Below are 18,631 nucleotides of genomic sequence, written 5' to 3'. Positions count from 1 at the left end.
CCAATCAGAAAAACAAACAAAATCCTCTGACCAATCAGAACTCTGCAACGGCGCAGACGCTCTTACGTCATATTCATGCGGCATCACAACACTGCCGCGAAGGGAAAAGAAGATCGGTTACGTGTTTACATGTTTCAAGGAAAAACACATCTAATGAAAGGAAGTGCTTGGTGGGGGGCTTGCCATCCGAATCCTACAGGCTGTCCGTCTGAAATAGGGAATGAACGACGAGACAGCCTCGGACAGCTGGAATACGAACTCCGGGTGCTCCAGGTGATAACTGCATTTGAGCTAAGCTATCTTAGCATGAGGGCAGGACATTGATATTTTAGCAATATAATTGCCTCATCTCATCTCATTTTCTGATCCGCTTGATCCTCACTAGGGTCGCGGGGGGTGCTGGAGCCTATCCCAGCTGACTTCGGGCCGGAGGCGTTGGACACCGTGAATTGGTGGCCAGCCAATCGCAGGGCACAAAGAGACAAACAACCATTGACGCTCACATTCCTACCTACGGGAAATTTAGTGTCCAATCAGCTAGCTAGCATTTTCCTAACTTCTCAAATCTGCTTATTCTTGGCATAAATTTACTTCTTTTTTGCATCCTTAAATCTTCTCCCTCTGTGGAATGAGCATTCTTGGTTCTAATCTCAAGATCTGTATAAACTAATACATATAAAACCTGTATAGCAATGGTGGCTTTATTCTGTATCACATGATGGTCGTGATCTTCTACCCAGTATTGAGCAAATGCTGGCAGTGAATCCCGGAAAGACGCCAATTAGTCTGCTGCAGGAGTATGGAACGCGGATAGGAAAGACCCCCGTGTACGACCTGCTGAAGGCCGAGGGACAGGCTCACCAGCCTAACTTCACGTTCCGCGTTTCCGTGGGAGAAATCAGCTGCACGGGGCAAGGCCCCAGCAAGAAAGCGGCCAAGCACAAAGCGGCCGAGGCGTCCCTGAAGATGCTCAAGGGGACCCTGGCAGAAGCCATAGCTCTTAGCGTTGAAGGAGACGCCTTACCAAGTGTTGACGCTCCTGTGGATGAAGACAGGTCAGTCACATTGCACAGGTTTCAACCCAAAACTAAGGCAAAATTGCAACATTTTGGGTCTTCTTTGCAGCTCCCCATGTGAGATGAAGACTTTAAGCACTTCACAGCAATCGGAATGCAACCCTGTTGGAGCTCTTCAGGTTTATTCTTTCTCCCAATTGAGCATATTCATGTAAAATGATCATTTTAAACACTTGTATTTTGATGTTTACATGCCAGGAACTAGTGGTCCAGAAGGGATGGCGTCTTCCAGAGTACACAGTGACGCAAGAGTCAGGGCCTGCACATCGCAAGGAATTCACCATGACCTGCAAAGTGGAGAAATTTATGGAAATAGGTACCTAAACACCATTTGGATTTTAAGGTGTGCAAACATTGGGTGTTAATAAAAGAATGTTGTATTCTGCAACAGGAAGTGGTACGTCCAAAAAGCTGGCTAAGAGAAACGCGGCCGCCAAAATGCTCGCGCGGATACACGACGTCCCGGTGGACCTGAAGACCACCATCGACGCAGACGTCGAAGAGGACACGTTCAGTATGGTGAAGGACTCTTGTTTCTGGTTCACGGTTTTCTTTGATACAAGTTAAAGAAAAAAAACGCCTACAGTAATCCCTCGATTATCGCTAATTCACTACTTAGCGATTTTTTTCCGCTATTAATTTTTTTTTACTTTAATTATCTTTTTTTTTCCTTAAAAATGTGAAAATCCATGCTGAAACTCATAAGGGAAAACTAAAAAAAATCGATTATTGCGGCCATGTCTAGTCGACATTAACCGCGATATTCTGCCCTCACTGGAAGACATTGCCAGCCCTCGTTACCTCAGCAGAGCCAGGAACATCATCAGGGACCCATACCACCCTGGTCACAATCTGTTCCAGCTGCTGCCCTCTGGCAGACGCTAGCGCCAGCGGGGGGGGCAGTACATGCCCTTGTTATTCCTAAATGAATGTTATCTGTAACGGGCCGTATATGGCCCGCGGGCTGAGGTTGAAAAACATGTACACACACGATCCGGGGGCGGGGCGAGCGCTTCGGCGAAACGTCCGTTCAGTGAACTGTCCGTCGGCGAATCGTCCGGTCACGTCCGATTATTATATTCGAGGGATTACTGTAATATGTTCTAACTAAGGTTGAACAACTACATTTTTAGAGGTTAGATTTTCTCTGGTTTAATGATGTATTCTGCCCCACAGCACGCAGGAAGCAGGTCCGAGTCGAGCAAGAGTAAAGGCTATAGCTGCACGTGGGACACGCTAAGGAACTCGGCCGGCGAGAAGATCCTTCAGCTCCGCGCTCAGCCCCTGGGCCTGCCCCCGGACTCCGACTTCTGCTCGCTGCTCGAAGACCTGTCGGTGGAGCAGTCCTTTGAAATCAGCTACCTTGATTTAGGTAGTCCTTTCCTTTGAGTCTTTAAAAGTAGACACCAAAGAGCGATTTTTTTTAAGACAATGTGTCATTGTGTCCACATTGATGGGATTCTCATCTTTTGGTTTCAGAGGAACGCAGTCTCAGCGGCTGGTGCCAGTGCCTGGTGGAGTTGTCCACGCAGCCAATCACCGTATGCCACGGATTCGCCATGAGCGTCGAGGACGCTCGCGCCAACGCAGCCCACAATGCATTGCAGTACCTCAAAATCATGGCTGGGGCAAAGTGACAGTCCTGGATGACACAAAAAACAAAGAAACATCAAAATACCTCCAAGTTTTACACGAGAATGAACTGAAAAAGAAGCGCCCGATCACGTGGAATTGCTGAAAGACTGAAATTTCCCGTTTTTCTTACTTCACATTCCGTTAAAATAAGGAAATATTCCATTCCAATTCCACAAATGCATCAAAGAACTTTTCAGTGAAGTAAAAAAAGCGCATACAAAATACATTGATGAATGAATGCTTTAAGACTACCCTGTTTTTTAAAAAGTAGCCTTTTTTTCCTGTTTTAATAATCTGTAAGATTTAACATCCTATGACATAGCATCACATTTTTGGTTCTGAAAGACTACAATGTTAAATTTTGGACTACAAGGGCCTGGCGTCCACTTATGATGACATCATTTCCCCCCAGAAACTACATGTAAAAAAAAAAAAGATAATTCTTTGTTTTGACACTCATTTGAAGCCGGATTATAGCCTAAATATCAAAGAGAAAATAAAAATGCATCCCTTAAGTAGAATCCTTGATGAATGACAATTTAGAAAATGTGGTATATTCCTAATAATACCACCCACTTAATCATAATCAAATTCATAACTTGGCAGTGTTACAATAAAAATACCTCAGTGTGATATTTGTAAACTTTTTTGTGTGTTTTGACTCCGCCAGAATTTTGTCACAACCTTGTATATATTTGACATTTTGGAGAATTAAATTACAGTGTTTTCTTGTTTCTGTTGAGACTTATTTTTAATTATTAAAAAAAAAAGTATTTTGTCTAAAAAATGTTTATTCTATTCACAAAATAAAACAATTTATTTTCTTAGTATGTACTGTTGATATTTTGAGGGGGAAATGTTACAAATACTGCATGTTTTTTTTAACTAATCAAATCTTTACCATTTTTAGAATTAAAGAAAAAATAATTACAGTTTGTTAAATGTTGAGGTTTGAATATTTGTACAAAGCAAAAAAAATCTTCAACAAACCAATTTCGAAAACAAACGTACTTTTAACATGTTTACACATTCTACCTGCTAAAATAACGGTTTTAAATATTTCTGGGAAAAAAAATTGAAATTGAAACACCTTAAATGGTTAAACCTGAATGTCTTTCATGTTCTGCAATTCGTGTGCTGTCACCTTTTAATTGTCGTCAGGCGCAATATTGCTGTTTTTTCTTCATTGAAGTTTAATCGTCTTTTTTTTTTCCTGAAGAAAGACTCATATTTCTTCATCCGTGAATCCACTACTGTCTGACTGCGTGCTATTGGCTAAATCTCCCCTACACACACCAGAACACACACAAACGTTAGCATTTGTGATTTGTAATCCAATTAGATGAGCATTCCAAAACCTACCTTTGTGTTGTCTCATTGGTGTCCCTCTTTCTGTCCTTTTTTTCCACTGTACTATAAACCTATTGGAAACACACGTCAAAATTGTGATCACTAAAACTCGTAAATGTCTACTAACCTCTTCCAAGTTAAACGTCTTGCAATTTTCGCCGTACTCAAATCCGTCCGAGTCGTAACAGTCTTCTGAAGGGTAGGTCTGGCCCAGAACTGATTGGGGGAACTGGTTTTGACCTCCAAAGTCCAAGTCTTTGCTGCCCATCTTCGAAAAGACTGGATCGATGAGCTCGTTGGCTGCCGTGGCTAACGGTTTTGAACCATCCTCTGTTAAACCGCTGTGAATTGGCTCGGGAGGACTTTCTAGGACGGCTCGCGACACAACTTGAGTTGGTCTCCCGTCCCCAGAATCGAGGGTCCCGGTACTGTCGGGCAAGCGGGACCTTTCCCCGGTTGAGGCGTAGAGGCACATATGGGAGACAGACGGCGTCCTTCAGCCTCCCGACCCGGCTCTTCCCGTCGCTTCTGGCGCTCGCGGGCGCCGACGACACGGTGAAGGTGAACTTTGGCGCCCCCAGTTTTCGGAGGGGCGTGCGGGACACGTGCGAGTACAGCGAGCAGAAGGCGTTGGCCATGGCGGTCAGTGCTTGGACTTGTCTGAAACGACCTGCGGGAAACACCAGGTGGAATTGGCGGGTGGATAAAGGATGAAGCCATGTCGATTGCTGGCGTGACCGGGCGTTTTGTTGAACGGACGTTTGGTCGACGGACAGTTGGTCGAACGGACGTTGCGTCGAACGGACGTTTCGTCGAACGGACGTTTCGTCGAACGGACGTTCGGATCGACGGATTTGCCGCTGGACATTTCGTCGAACGGACAATTCGTCGCCGGATTCGCTCGCTCTCAAAAGTATAATCGAGAGAGAGAGAGAGAGAGAGAGAGAGGTAGAGAGAGAAGTAGAGAGAGAAAGAGAAAGAGAGAGAGAAAGAGAGAGAGAAAAAGAGAGAGAGATAGAGAGAGAGAGAGAGAGAGAGAGAGAGAGATAGAGAGAGAGAGAGAGAGAGAGAGAGAGAGAGAGAGAGAGAGAGAGAGAGAGAGAGAGAGAGAGAGAGAGAGAGAGAGAGAGACAGAGGGAGAGAGAGAGAGAGCGAGAGAGAGAGCGAGAGAGAGCGAGAGAGCGAGAGAGAGCGAGAGAGCGAGAGAGCGAGAGAGAGGGGGTCTCTCTCTCTCTCTCTCTCTCTCTCTTTCTATCTCTCTCATGATTATAATTTTGAGAGCGAGCGAATCCGGCAACGAATTGTCCGTTCGACGAAATGTCCAGCGGCGAATCCGTCGACCAAACGTCCGTTCGACCAAATGTCCGGGGACGAAGTATCCGCCGGCGAAACGTCCGGGTCCGATTGCTGGAGACTCACTCGCAATGCTGAAGCTGGGGTCCTCCTCGCGAATCCGTCGGACCTGCGAGTCCAGGAAAAGGCGGAAGTTGATACCCCGGGCTTGAGAGGGGGAGGAGAGGAAGCGAAGCGGGATGCGAACGGTGAGCTCCTGGACGTCGTGGCCGAAACCCAACTGCCACAAAATCTCTTCCGCGTCCTCCCACCGTGACTGGAGAAGCTCTGGAACCCTGAAAAAGAAATGAAAGGATGTTCCGAAAGAATGGATTGAAATAGTTGGAAATATCTTGAATGGAACGACTTGCTGGCGACGTCGTTGTACATTTCGTTGCTGGCGGCGTGCATGGCGAGTCTTCGGTGGTGGTGGGAAAGAGAATACAACAAACCACAGAAGAAAACAAGGACAGATTTAGTTCAACCGAAGCAGAACGGACAATTAGATGAAAGCAATACGAAAAACATTTCTCACTCACCGCATTTGGAACGTAGCATCTCCGCTGTTTAACGTCGAATCTGAAATGTATTTTGGTATGCAAAAAAAGGAAGGAATGTCAACGTGTGTCTGTAAGATAAGTCGTAGACATGCGTGTGTGTGGCTTTAATATTCTATTTTAGATACTAACAGCTGAATTGTATTACTCTTCTCATAGTATCAGATGTTTGTTGTCGTCAATGGCACTGAAAACAATGATCATTTATTTGCTAATAATAGCAAAAAAAGAGTCATTCATGACCCCCTCCAGAGTTTAGATATACCCACAGATGCCACAAAATTGCAGTGGAGGCCATTTTGTGTCTAAATGAGAAGCTAAACTCATTCAAAGTGCTTCCTTGGCACCAATATGAAAGAACTGGGAGTTTTTCAGCAAATACCAGAGAATAATTTATCGTGGGTGAAATCCATGAGAAATTCATTTCACAAATGGCAATTCCGCACGAGGTGGAAGTTCACCGTTTGCGCGAACCGGTCTGAAATCGCTAGCATCTACGAGCTACCGTATGTAGCACTCGAAATCGATAAAAAACTTTAATGAGATTATTGTATGAATTATCTGCATGAGTGCTTGGGGCAAACAGGATTTGAATTTTCTGAAATACTTTTAAATTTGCGGCACAATGTGACAACTTGTACGTACCTAAACTCCAAAGACTTGCGCTTTGCGAGCAGGGTTTCGACCTGCAATACAATACACACTTTCACATCTTGGCTCATCAGTGTATTGCATTAACACACACTGTCAGTGTTGTGAAATGTTTCTTATGGTCGCCGGGTTCGTTCCCTCTTATGAGAGGGAGTGAGACAGAGTTTACTGTTGAAAGCGAGCAACCAGGTAATCTCTCATTCTCAAAATTATAATCATGAGAGAGAGCATTAATATCAAAATATCGCTCGCTCCCGGCAGATCTCTTGGCGTGTGTGTACAGACGCTCCCCTACTTACGAACATACGGTACATACAAACATGTCTGCAAATTGCGTTTATGTCGAAAAATGTTCGAAAGTTCGATTTTGTTGCGTAAGTGCGTGACGTATCGCCAGTGCGCAAAGAACCTTTTTCATTTTTATCATGAAATATCTCGTGCAGCCATTATTCAATATAGTTGGTGAAAAGCGAAAGGCTCTAGTGAGGGAGGTGCAAGGAAGAGGCAAGCCATTTCATTTAAAACGAGTGGCAATAATAACGAAGCTTGATGCGCGTGAGAGTGGTGATTGTTTCACGGGCATACAAGTTGAATCGTTCGACCGTCAGTACCATTTATAAACAGAAAGATCGAGCAGCAGGACCCAAATATTGAACGTTGCACAAAGTTTGCAAATCAATTGAATGATGCCATACAGTGCTACCGCATCATTTATGATGAAAAAAAGAATAAAACTGTGCAATCGTTGTTAGATCGCTTCTTTCGGCCACTTTCTAATACATAAATCTCTCTATCTCTCTCTCTATACAGTACTGTACATATTCTCTCCATTTTATTAAATGTTTTTTTCAGTACAAACCAATGTGTGTTACTTATACAAGCCTTAAACATACAAATGCACTTATATCAACCTTCAATATACTTATATAGGCCTTAAACATAAATTATAATACAAAATATAGAACTGAATCAACTTACAAACAAATTCAACTTATGAACAATCGCTCGGAACCTAACTCGTTCGTAAGTAGGGGAGCGTCTGTATTGTCATGTTGTCCCAATACATTTGAATTAATTTAAAAGAATAACTGGATATAATTAGCTTATAACTATCTGTTCATTTCAACAAGTGAGTTGCACGAAAGCTATCAAAAGGCCATTGTTGGAAAACCCAAATTATGCCTTCACCTCACTGCACCCATCTGCAATATTTGACATCAAAGATTGACTAAAAGTTTGACAATTGACAATGAAGCTTGTAAAATTGAGAGGAAAAAAGGGGGAGTGAACTCACCCACGGTTCTGGAGATATAGCTCTGTATTTCCTGCGAAGCATACTGGAAAATGACTCACTCATAATATGAACTTTCAATAGGGGAATAAACTTTGTGACACTGACCGTCTGCAAAAACGTCGTCGTCATCGTCGGTAGCGGCGGCTAATGATTCTGAGGAGCTGCAATGAGTTTCCACTTCTTCCAGGTTGGACCACTGTTGGTTTCTGGTGGCCCAAGTTCGCCATCTAGCAGCGGAAGACAGGCTTTCCATGGCTGGAGGCAGAACGGTTGATGTCAGTCAGCCTTGTCAACAGAACAGGAGCCTCAGACTATTTGAATAAACAATTCTGAAAAGACCATCCCACTAAATAAAGTGAACTCATTTAAACCCCTGTGGATTTAACAACCATTTGATGTCTTAGATCACATGTGTCAAAGTGGCGGCCCGGGGGCCAAATCTGGCCCACCGCATCATTTTGTGTGGCCCGGGAGTGCCGACTTTCTGTTTTAGGATCAAATTAAAATCAAGAGTATAGATGGATATTACATTTCCTGATTTTCCCCCTTTTAAATCAATAATTGTATTTTTTTTATCCATTTTTTCTGTGTTTTTAGTTCAAAAATCATTTTGTAAAATCTAAAAATATATAAAAAAAGCTAAAATAAACATTGTTTTAGATCTATTAAAAAATGAATATTCAGGGATTTTAATCCAGTTCTTTTAATCCATTTCAAAAAAAAATATCTAAATATTATATCTAAAATGGTCCGGCCCACGTGAAATCAAGTTGACGTTAAAGCAACCCGCGAACCAACCCGAGTCTGACACCCGTGTCTTAGATTAATTACGCTAGCCTGTATGCTTTTGTAAAGTGTGATAAAGCTAGAGTCGCTCACGCAAGACTGGAGGAGAATAAACAAATTTGTGATCTGCAAAACCTCAGAATTTTGTCTCATGCGCACGATCCAAAAATGCAAAGATTTAAGATCCAAATTGTTTTTGGAAAAATATTTATTTGAAAATCTACCTATGTACATGATTGATATAACTATGTTAAAAGCGGCCTGTCTTTTGTAAAATGGCTGCTCAAACATTTGAAGAGAGAGAGAAAAAACAGTGCATTACCTTGCTTGGAAACACGTTGTTTGAGTTCTGGTGGGTAAAACTGAACTGACTCTAAGGGGACTGGTGATCTTCATCCAACTTGGACACGTCATGGTCCTAACGATTCCACAATCTGAGGATTGTGAGTCATCATTTCAGCCTCTTACATCACTTTGGGTAGAAATTGGGGGCGGAAGTGCGTCTCAAACTGTCACCTCGCATGGGACGTTCACCAGTGCACATCCTGCATAGATAAAAATAATAATAAGTGACACGTATCAATATGCACGGAATCCACAGACCAAATTTAGCAATTCACTGATGGACAAATACTAATGGATGTAATGGAAGCGGTATAGCCGAGTGAAACTACACATTTATTTAACTTTAAAATGAACTTTTCTATGATAGGTGTCAAGAATATCAAGATTTTAACAAATGTATTTAACTTTAAAATGAACTTTTCTATGATAGGTGTCAAGAATATCAAGATTTTAACAAATGTATTTAACTTTAAAATGAACTTTTCTATGATAGGTGTCAAGAATATCAAGATTTTAACAAATGTATTTAACTTTAAAATGAACTTTTCTATGATAGGTGTCAATAATTTTACGATTTTAACAAATGTATGTAACTTTAAAATGAACTTTTCTATGATAGGTGTCAAGAATATCAAGATTTTAACAAATGTATTTAACTTTAAAATGAACTTTTCTATGATAGGTGTCAAGAATATCAAGATTTTAACAAATGTATTTAACTTTAAAATGAACTTTTCTATGATAGGTGTCAAGAATATCAAGATTTTAACAAATGTATTTAACTTTAAAATGAACTTTTCTATGATAGGTGTCAAGAATATCAAGATTTTAACAAATGTATGTAACTTTAAAATGAACTTTTCTATGATAGGTGTCAAGAATATCAAGATTTTAACAAATGTATGTAACTTTAAAATGAACTTTTCTATAATAGGTGTCAAGAATATCAAGATTTAAACAAATGTATTTAACTTTAAAATGAACTTTTCTATGATAGATGTCAAGAATATCAAGAGTTTAACAAATGTATTTAACTTTAAAATGAACTTTTCTATGATAGGTGTCAAGAATATCAAGATTTTAACAAATGTATTTAATTTTAAAATGAACTTTTCTATGATAGGTTTCAAGTATATCAAGATTTTAACAATCAAATTCAATATTTTAATGCTGTCTGTCACCTTGGCAAACTTCACATGCTTCATCAGTAAATATAAAATTGAATATCCAAAATTAGTTATTGGCAGACATTACAGTCTAATAAAGAATATTTTCAGAAAAATGAATGAAGTGAAATCATATGAATTTGGAGCACTAACTACTACCTAAAACCTAAATCATCTTTTATATAGATTTAAAGTAGTCTTTTATCAACCCGAGTCGCTTTGATGATTACACTATTGCTGTGTTGCAACACTATAAAAAAAATATCGCGATATGAAAAAAATATCGCGATGTTATGATTATTTTTTTGCGAATTCCTCTTGACTCCTCCACTTTTGTTATTGTGGACACATGTGCGACTACACTGACAAGCCCCCCTGGAAAGACCCTCCCATACGCGGGCCGTTCTCTCATCCCTCCCTGCCCCCGGGGCGGCTTCGGCCTGTCCTCCCCGTTTGGCCATGGCCGCCCCCCGCCCGCCTCCGCGCTCTTTCCCAGCCCACGGGGCGCCACCAAGGGAGTGGCTAGCGGCCACGGAGGCAAGACTGAACATAACCAGCCCGCCTTCCCAAGTCCACACCCGCCCGAATCCCCGTTTCCATGTGCATACCGAACTTTGGCCCGTGGAGAAGAGGAAAAAGGACCAAGTGAGCGCAAATGGGGAATGTACATGTATTCAATGGGACCAATTAAAATGGCGCCTTTAACACAACGAAAAACAAGAAAACCCACGTCTATCATACTCAAGACGTGTAACCTAGTTTGAGTAAACCCGCCCTCGTCTTGATAACAGCCAATAGGATTAGCCTAATCAGGGTTGTTGGCGGAAACGACCCGATTTAGCAATTCCTATTGGTGTAAAAGGCAGTCTTTCAAAATGGCAGTGCGCTTGTTTTATGTCAAACGACAAATGCACTGAAATATAATTCACTGACATCACCAACTTCAATTGATTCCACAATTTCCATAGTAGTGAGTGAGTTAAATACAATGGAAAAAAACACCAACTTCAACGTACAATTGGAGGAAATAACTAGTGTATTTATTTTTCATTCATTTGACAAATATTGTTTTAAAACTATGTATTTATAAATGAATATTTTTCATTAAAAAAACGAATAGTATTTCAGATAGATTGAGTATTTGTTCATGAAATCAGAGAAATTGGATGACTTGAAATTTAAAGGTATATTTTTCTTTATAAACAACAAATACAAAACGAGGTTAGGCAAAAATAAGAGTGGATGTTTTATATCTATATTTATAATTAAGTACTAAAAATTTAAAAAGTTGTTAGGGGGTAAAAACAAAACAATAAAAATAAACAAAATAAACTATAATTTTGTTTGGTTACTTCTCAGCATGAAAAAGGATATTTATGCGTGTTTACTGTGAATAGAGGCAACCTAGACGTCCCCGTATTGCATATTAAGCGCACCCTCTCCGGTCTCCTTCATAGGAGGAGGGGAAGACAAGTTTGTGTGTAGTTGTGAAAAGTTGTCAACTCGAAAAAGAAGATAAACTCCTCCCGTCTTGAAAATTATGAGCAGTAAGTCAACTTTTTTAAAATCGTAAATTTCCTCGTGGCGAAGCGCCGATCCGACTCATAGACGCCGGGTTCGAAGTACGTGGATTTCAAAGTTTCATGTTACCTTAAAAAAAAGTATTTCGTTTTGCTTTTTGCGACTCTTCATATGTCTGCTGTTTAACAGAACTAATCGACTTCCCACTATCACGGATCAAACTAAGAAATTTCTTTAACTCCGTTGGAAGGGTATTGTTAACTTTAAAGCAGAAGTAGTCTATCCGCAATGATCTGCGGGTAATGCTCTCGTTTGGGTAGTTAAATCATGTTAGCAATGCTAATACGCTAGCTGGTTAGCACCTCAATCGCACTTGTGGCATGTCATTTGGCTTCATTTCGCGTCTGATTAAAATGTCACGTTATGTTTTGGCGATGTGCTTTAAGTTGATGTAAAAGGCGAATCGGTGCCACGTCCTGGTCGCTTTCTTGCTATTCAAACGAAGGGGCGAAAAGTCTTTAAAGTCATCTTTACAAAAAAAGTCTTCTTCCGCAGATCAGCAGCAAGGCGAAATGGCCGCGGTGGAGAGCGGCGGAGGCTTTGGTCAAAAACGCAGCTCGCAAGTAGGTCAACCGGATAATAACATTGTCTTTTTTAAAATTTGGTTGTCTGTCTACTTGTCCATTTTTTACTGTCACCGAGCCGTCTTTCGACGTGTGTTGTTTCCCTCCGCGGAGCACATGTCATTGGGTGGGACGTGGGCAGGTAAAGTTCGCCCACAAACGGGCGGGGTGTCGCCGGCAAACCCCCGAGCTCGCGGTGCCTCTTGTTCGGCCCATTTGGCTGGCATCGGAGGGGGGTGGCCACCGGAGCCGTGGAAGTTTATAGGGCCGAATTTCAAGTGGGTGGGATTGGGGGGAGGGGAGGCCGAGCCCGCCGTCGCCGAGATAGGGGGGAAATGGGAAAAAAATGCGGCCCTCCCCTTGGAGCTGAAATATTCAAAATGGATTGGACGTCTGGGGCCGTCTATGGCAGCTAATGAATTCAAATGCATCCTATTTGAAATTGTAAATGAAATTTGAAATGTTCAATGTATTTTAAAGTAATAAAATGTAACTACTATGTCATTTTGTCTCAGGATATGAAAAGAATGTTGAATAAACGGGATTTCTATTTCAGTAAAGGAAAATGGAATTGGAATTTTGTGTCAAAATGCCAATAATTAAAACATTTAACAGTTCCATGAACAATGTTTGCTAAACATTCATTCAAACCTTTGCATTGAAAATTATTTAATTTCAATCGTTAAAACACAAATACCGTATTTTCTCGCATATAAGGCGTATTTGTAACTCCAAAAATTGATGACTGAATCAAGGGTACCTTGTATGCGCACAGTATTTGCTATACTATATTTCACCAGTAGATGTTGGCAAAGTAACATTTACTATTTGGTGGTTATTTTCTGTTTTAAAGTAAGAAAACAACCAATACTGGATGAATTAATTCCTTATGATATTGACCCTAATAATGTAATTTTGATTCATACGGTATCTCAGAAATACTACGTGCGACAATTTTTCTTAAGTTTTCCCTTCAAAGTAACACATTTGTACTCCCTTTTAAAACCGTGAATATTGAGGTGAACATTGTCAATCACGGGGCGGCTTATACGTGAGAAATTGTAAAATTTGGCGATTTTAGGGGTACGGTTTATACGCGGGGGCGGCTTATATGCGAGTAAATGCGGTATGTCCAACTGCCATCTGGTAGCCAAGACATAAGTATTGTAGCCTGTTAGTTAAATTCATTGTCAAAATATAAAACCATTAGAATACCTACTCATTAACTGCTGTATGTTCTAAATATTATATCAATTTTTTTGTATTTCCCCCTATGTTTAGGACTCTCAGCAGCCATCTCCACTGGCCATGCTAGCGGCCACCTGCAGTCGCATCGACACCCCGGGAGAGAATGACTCTCCCGCCGAGCAGCAGCAACAACAACAACAACAACAGCAGTTGGATATGACACAAGGTGTCTTCACTTCCAACGCCAATGGCTGGCAGGTTGTCCCTATCAGCGCACAGGGGTTGTCAGCTGGCACGACGGTCAGCACCGAGTCTTTAGGCGTGCAGACCATTAGTGAGGCCGTCAAGGGCAGAGGGTTGTTGTCCCCGACGTCCTCGGTGGCCGTGAGCACTCAGCAGCAGCAGTATGTCGTCACTCAGGCGCCGACACTGCAAAGCCCCCAAGTCCTGGCCGCCATCCCCGGCGTAATGCCTAACATCCAGTATCAGGTCATTCCACAATTCCAGACGGTGGACGGCCAGCCTCTGCAGTTTGCGCACAGCCAACAAGATTCAGCCGCGACTGCCGGACAGCAGTTTCAAATCGTGTCCTCGGCCAACGGGCAACAGATCATAACCGCCGCCAACAGAGGAGCCGGGGCTGGGAACATCATCGCCATGCCCGGCCTCATTCAGGGTTCCATTCCCCTTCAGAATATCACCCTGGGCAATGGGGTGTTGCAAAACCAGCCGCAGTTTCTGGCAAATATGCCCGTTTCGCTCAACGGAAACATCACGCTGTTGCCCATCAGCGGCGGAACGAGCGTGCCAACGACAGACGGCGATGGAGGCGGCCAGCTCGCACAACAACAGCAGCCGGCGTCTTCCAGCGCCGGCTACATGACTAGCACGGCCACCGTCACCACGCCCACCTCCTCGTATGGCATGACGCAAAGCAATAACGGCATCCTGACTGCGACATACCAACAGAGCGGCGCTTCTCTGGGTGTCCCCATACAGCCAGACAATAGAGACCAGCAACAACAGCAGCAGCAGCAGCAAATCCTCATCCAGCCCCAGCAGGTCCTGCAAGGGGCAACGCCTCTCCAAACAATTCAGGCCGGTACCATCACGGCAGCGGGCGGTCAAGTGTTCGCCACCCCGACTATTAGCCAGGAAGGTCTCCAGAACCTCCAAATTATGCCCAACACGAGTCCCATCCTGTTGCGCACCGTCGGGCCCAACGGCCAGGTTAGCTGGCAGACCTTGCAGATCCAGAGCCCCGCCGGGGCGCAAATCACACTGGCCCCAATGGCACAGACTCAGGGATCCCCCGCCACCGGTGGGGTACCGGTCAACGCCGTGCAAATCCCTGGGCTCCAGACCATTAATCTCAACACGCTTGGAGGCTCGGGCCTACAGATGCACCAGCTCCAAAGTGTCCCCATCACCCTCACCAGCACAGCAGGTTAGTCACAGGGATCATCTCCATACATTGTTTCAATGTACAGTGCACACCATTGGCGTATGTACCGCCAGGTTTATAAATCACTGGGGGGGAAAGCCTGGCTTCAGTTTAGTGGGCTCTACGGTCGCACGGGGGTGCTGGAGCCTATCCCAGCTGACTTCAGGCCAGAGGCGGGGGACACACCCTGAATTGGTGGCCAGCCAATCGCAGGGTACAAGGAGGCAAACAACCATTCACGCTCACAGTCATACCTAGGGGCAATTTTAGAGTGTCCAATCAGCCTACCATGCATGTCTTTGGAATGTGGGAGGAAACCAGAGTATCTGGAAAAAACCCACGCAGGCCCAGGGAGAACATGCAAACCTCACACAGGTGGACCGACCTGGATTTGAACCCAAGTCTCCCACTGTGAGGCGTAACCACTCAGCTGCTGGGCCCTATAGTCGTTTCCCATCATTTTTTTACGTAACTGTGAAACGCCCAGAGAATCCAATTTTGTACAATGTGCCATTGGCCGTATCAATAAATTGCTTTGGGAGAAAAGCACAAATTTTGGGAATGAATCTTCTCACGGTACACCGAGAGCCAATGTTGCGTTTTCCCCAAACGTCAAGCCGATCCAAAAAGCCATGTTTTCTCCTCCCCAATGCAAACAGCTCGGTATCTCTGTTTGACCTCTCGCAATATTTGTTTGCGCGTGTGATCGTGACGTCACCGGCGCAACCAGTCAGACTGCTCCGACGGCTGCGTCGATACGTGTCGTCACAGGGCTCGAGCATGTCTGCGGGGGATGACAACGGGGTGGAGTAGCTTTACTGTGTTGCAAACGGTGCTCCCGTTAGGTTTCTAAAGATTAATCGTAGCAATTGAGCCACTGTTTCTATGCAAAAGTTCTAACAAGAGCAACAATTTTAAAATAGTCTTACATTTACCAGGAATCATACGGTCACAGATAAGATCAGGATTTTTAGGAGTGCAGACCGAGACAAGACTGGGAAAACCACAGGCCGTAAATATCACTTTTAAATACCAAGACAAAATTAAAGAACTTTAAAAAATGAAATTGAATTCCATTAAAAAAATATTTAAACCTGACTAAACGGTAAGCAGTGAATGTTGATATTCTGCAATAAGCATATAAAAGTTAATTTTAAAGTTTTTTTAAATTGACAGCTGCCATCCTTAGCTAGTTGGTTTGGTAGTTTATGAATATTTCTAAAGGTCAAGTAAAAATATAAGTGTTACTTTTCTGGATTTTGGCATAAGACAAATTATGGTAGATAACTGGTAAAATAAGTTTTGAATCCATTGATCTCGGAGAGACTACATGATATCCCTTGATTAGCTTACCTCGCTGTGTATTTTCTTACAAAAGCCCAGTTAAAGTTCAACGTCGTCTCTGCTGTTTTAGTCACATGAAGACTACAACATTTGCGCACCGTGGAGTGTTTTCTTTTGCAAATTAATCCTAGTTTAGTTAGCGGATATGCCTTGGTCTGGGCTTGGTTGTTTTGTATTTACCTCGTAATTACCACTGCCGCTTGCAAGTTAACTTTTTAGAGCACAAGTTTTTCATTTTAATTGTCCAAGTAAATAAAAGAAGGTACTTACAGAAGTATAAAAGGTGTTTTTTCATTTGCACGAACACAGCAGGAGACCAAACGTTACAGACGGACAGCTTTGATGACATCGCAGCCCCCGACGATGACGATATCAGCCCGCCGTCGCAGGGACGCCGCAACCGCAGAGAGGCTTGCACCTGCCCTTTCTGCAAGGATGGGGAAAGCCGGTACGTCTTAGTTGTGTCGTTAGCCAAACGCGAACAAAGCAAAAGTGACTTTTTTTTTGATTGTATGTGTCCTGTGCCTCAAAAAAAAAAAGCAGAGACCCAACCAAAAAGAAGCAGCACATTTGCCACATGCCCGGTTGTGGTAAAATCTATGGCAAGACCTCGCACCTAAGGGCCCACTTGCGTTGGCACACGGGCGAGCGACCCTTCGTCTGCAGTTGGGCCTTCTGCGGCAAACGCTTCACGCGCTCAGATGAGCTCCAGCGCCACAAGAGGACCCACACAGGTGAGGGAGATTAATGCAGTTGAAGCATCTTGGACAAACAGATAGGACATGCCATTAAAAAAAAACTGCCGTGTTTAAACAAATACAGTGGTACCTCGATTATTCACCGGCAACGCACTCGTAACGGAACAAACAAATTTAAATTAATTTGAATTAATATATACAGACACTCAAACATACGTTTAATGTAACTTTACACAAAACTGAATTCTAATTTTGTGTAAAAAAAATAAATAAATAACCTTTTGTTCTGGCCGGGTTAGCGGTTTGCCACGTCTCCACCCTCACGTTCGTAATCGATGGGCTGTTTGCTGTTGTATTCCCTTCAAAATATTCCGAAAATGATGCACAGTAATGTCCTCACAATAGGATAACGCACGACCACTTGCCAACGAGAAGCAGTCTTGAATAAGCGATCGCGGGAGCTAACAGGCTAAGGAAGGAAAAGCAGGAAATGCAACAGCTGCCTACCTACGTATTGATTGTGGGTAATGACGTTTTATTCTGAGAAAGGTTGCCATTGCCTATCGGTCTTGTGTGCACGAGTATAATTCATTACCCAGAAAGCCCTCTTTGCCCACGCATGCGCGTTGTGCATTTTCTGGTCCATGTGCAGGCGAAAGAAACCGTTCAGTGCTCGTAGATATCTGTTATACACGAAAGAGATGCGGCAAAAAAAGACAGTGCGCTACAATGATAAACAGCCTCTCATGTCATGGCGACCTGGCTTGGTCGCATCTCGAAATTTTGATCGCATCTAGGGCGAATTATTCGATAGAAATTTTCATCATATCTCGAGCATGTTGTAGGTAGAGTTGATCGTAGGTCGAGGTACCACTATAATTGCTAAGTCCAGTCTTTAATTTTTCCCCCAAGGTGAGAAAAGGTTTGCTTGTCCGGACTGTCCCAAGCGCTTCATGCGGAGCGACCACCTCTCCAAACACATCAAAACTCACTTCAACAAGAAGGGGACCGTCGCCACCAACAGCGGGGCCGCCGCTTCCGACACCCCCCCGGCCACCCACTCCCCAGACGGCGAGGTCATGTCGGCGGGCGACCAGCACTCCATCGTCACCATGGAGACCCTGTCGCCGGAGAGCTTAGCTCGGCTAGCCAGTAGCGGTATCAACATGGTGCAGGTGGACCTGAATCACATGAACGGCAATTACTAAGGAAGGGCGGTGCGTCGAATGCAGAGACAGCAGACATTGATCAAAGAGGATTAGGAAATTTCAATTGAAATGTTGGATTGCCAATTAGTTTACGCAAATTGTCATGCCCCCACCACTACAATCATCTCCATTACGGGACTGCAATTTTAAGCTGTTGTTATACAGCAGTAATTATGTCCAACAAACTAAATATACGATATAAGCCATTTGCTGTTCAGCAGTATAGAAATTATTTAAAGTGTTTGTGTGTGTGTGTATATATATACATACACACACCAGTATAAAGTGTACACCCCTCCCAATTTTTATTTTCACGAGTAAATCTTGGTGTTTCGATCAGCAACTTCATTATGATATATTAAAAAAATTGAAAAGTATTTCAGGACTCAACTGTTTTACAGACTGTGGAAAGT

The 18,631-nt window shown here is 43.0% G+C and overlaps 3 protein-coding genes and 1 long non-coding RNA gene across 8 annotated transcripts; 2 read left to right on the top strand and 2 right to left on the bottom strand.

The window, feature by feature from the left end:
* The first annotated feature begins 65 nt into the window (after positions 1 to 65).
* tarbp2 (TAR (HIV) RNA binding protein 2) lies at positions 66 to 3,445 on the top strand. The gene is made up of 7 exons (XM_077603808.1): positions 66 to 273; positions 741 to 1,055; positions 1,126 to 1,195; positions 1,275 to 1,392; positions 1,468 to 1,595; positions 2,253 to 2,448; positions 2,556 to 3,445. Exons 1-7 carry the CDS (start codon positions 221 to 223, stop codon positions 2,711 to 2,713), a joined length of 1,038 nt encoding a protein of 345 aa, XP_077459934.1. The 5' UTR covers positions 66 to 220; the 3' UTR covers positions 2,714 to 3,445.
* On the bottom strand, positions 1,146 to 8,161 carry LOC144076166 (uncharacterized). 2 transcript variants are annotated; one of them, XM_077603809.1, is made up of 10 exons: positions 8,001 to 8,161; positions 7,896 to 7,926; positions 6,596 to 6,636; positions 5,933 to 5,972; positions 5,782 to 5,811; positions 5,481 to 5,689; positions 4,189 to 4,731; positions 4,074 to 4,132; positions 3,856 to 3,997; positions 1,146 to 2,718 (listed from the first exon to the last, which is right to left on the bottom strand). In XM_077603809.1, the coding sequence occupies exons 1-7, from the start codon at positions 8,146 to 8,148 to the stop codon at positions 4,226 to 4,228; spliced, it is 1,005 nt and encodes a 334-aa protein (XP_077459935.1). In that variant the 5' UTR covers positions 8,149 to 8,161; the 3' UTR covers positions 1,146 to 2,718; positions 3,856 to 3,997; positions 4,074 to 4,132; positions 4,189 to 4,225. The 2 variants fall into 2 exon arrangements, with proteins under 2 accessions (XP_077459935.1, XP_077459936.1); XM_077603810.1 differs by lacking the exon at positions 6,596 to 6,636.
* Positions 8,162 to 9,003: 842 nt separating this feature from the next.
* LOC144075928 (uncharacterized) lies at positions 9,004 to 17,254 on the bottom strand. Of its 2 annotated transcripts, XR_013300676.1 has the most exons (4): positions 16,929 to 17,254; positions 16,583 to 16,739; positions 9,198 to 9,226; positions 9,004 to 9,115 (listed from the first exon to the last, which is right to left on the bottom strand). It is a non-coding gene; the product is annotated as an uncharacterized LOC144075928 (long non-coding RNA). The 2 variants fall into 2 exon arrangements; XR_013300675.1 differs by having other exon boundaries at positions 9,010 to 9,226.
* On the top strand, positions 11,611 to 18,595 carry sp1 (sp1 transcription factor). Of its 3 annotated transcripts, none has more exons than XM_077603383.1 (6): positions 11,611 to 11,739; positions 12,269 to 12,336; positions 13,618 to 14,971; positions 16,622 to 16,760; positions 16,856 to 17,046; positions 17,923 to 18,595. In XM_077603383.1, the coding sequence occupies exons 1-6, from the start codon at positions 11,733 to 11,735 to the stop codon at positions 18,216 to 18,218; spliced, it is 2,055 nt and encodes a 684-aa protein (XP_077459509.1). In that variant the 5' UTR covers positions 11,611 to 11,732; the 3' UTR covers positions 18,219 to 18,595. The 3 variants fall into 3 exon arrangements, with proteins under 3 accessions (XP_077459509.1, XP_077459508.1, XP_077459510.1); XM_077603382.1 differs by having other exon boundaries at positions 16,853 to 17,046; XM_077603384.1 differs by having other exon boundaries at positions 11,718 to 11,814; positions 16,853 to 17,046.
* The last annotated feature ends 36 nt before the right edge of the window (positions 18,596 to 18,631 follow it).

The sequence above is a fragment of the Stigmatopora argus genome, chromosome 6 (assembly GCF_051989625.1).
Source record: "Stigmatopora argus isolate UIUO_Sarg chromosome 6, RoL_Sarg_1.0, whole genome shotgun sequence".
NCBI classification, from domain to species: domain Eukaryota; kingdom Metazoa; phylum Chordata; class Actinopteri; order Syngnathiformes; family Syngnathidae; genus Stigmatopora; species Stigmatopora argus.
Note: the sequence above shows the minus strand (reverse complement) of the source record. Positions and strands in the feature narration are given on the sequence as shown.

Excerpts from the sequence above, each read along its gene's own strand:
- sp1 (XM_077603382.1), top strand. Across the intron at positions 12,337-13,617 it reads GTCAAAAACGCAGCTCGCAA|GACTCTCAGCAGCCATCTCC; the intron begins GTAGGTCAACCG and ends CCCTATGTTTAG. Across the intron at positions 16,761-16,852 it reads TGCAAGGATGGGGAAAGCCG|CAGAGACCCAACCAAAAAGA; the intron begins GTACGTCTTAGT and ends AAAAAAAAAAAG.
- LOC144076166 (XM_077603809.1), bottom strand. The coding sequence starts at position 8,148 with ATGGAAAGCCTGTCTTCCGCTGCTAGATGGCGAACTTGGGCCACCAGA. Across the intron at positions 6,637-7,895 it reads CTATATCTCCAGAACCGTGG|GTCGAAACCCTGCTCGCAAA; the intron begins GTGAGTTCACTC and ends ATTGTATTGCAG. Across the intron at positions 5,973-6,595 it reads CGCAAGTCTTTGGAGTTTAG|ATTCGACGTTAAACAGCGGA; the intron begins GTACGTACAAGT and ends AATACATTTCAG.
- tarbp2 (XM_077603808.1), top strand. The coding sequence starts at position 221 with ATGAACGACGAGACAGCCTCGGACAGCTGGAATACGAACTCCGGGTGC. Across the intron at positions 1,393-1,467 it reads GGAGAAATTTATGGAAATAG|GAAGTGGTACGTCCAAAAAG; the intron begins GTACCTAAACAC and ends ATTCTGCAACAG. Across the intron at positions 1,596-2,252 it reads AAGAGGACACGTTCAGTATG|CACGCAGGAAGCAGGTCCGA; the intron begins GTGAAGGACTCT and ends TCTGCCCCACAG.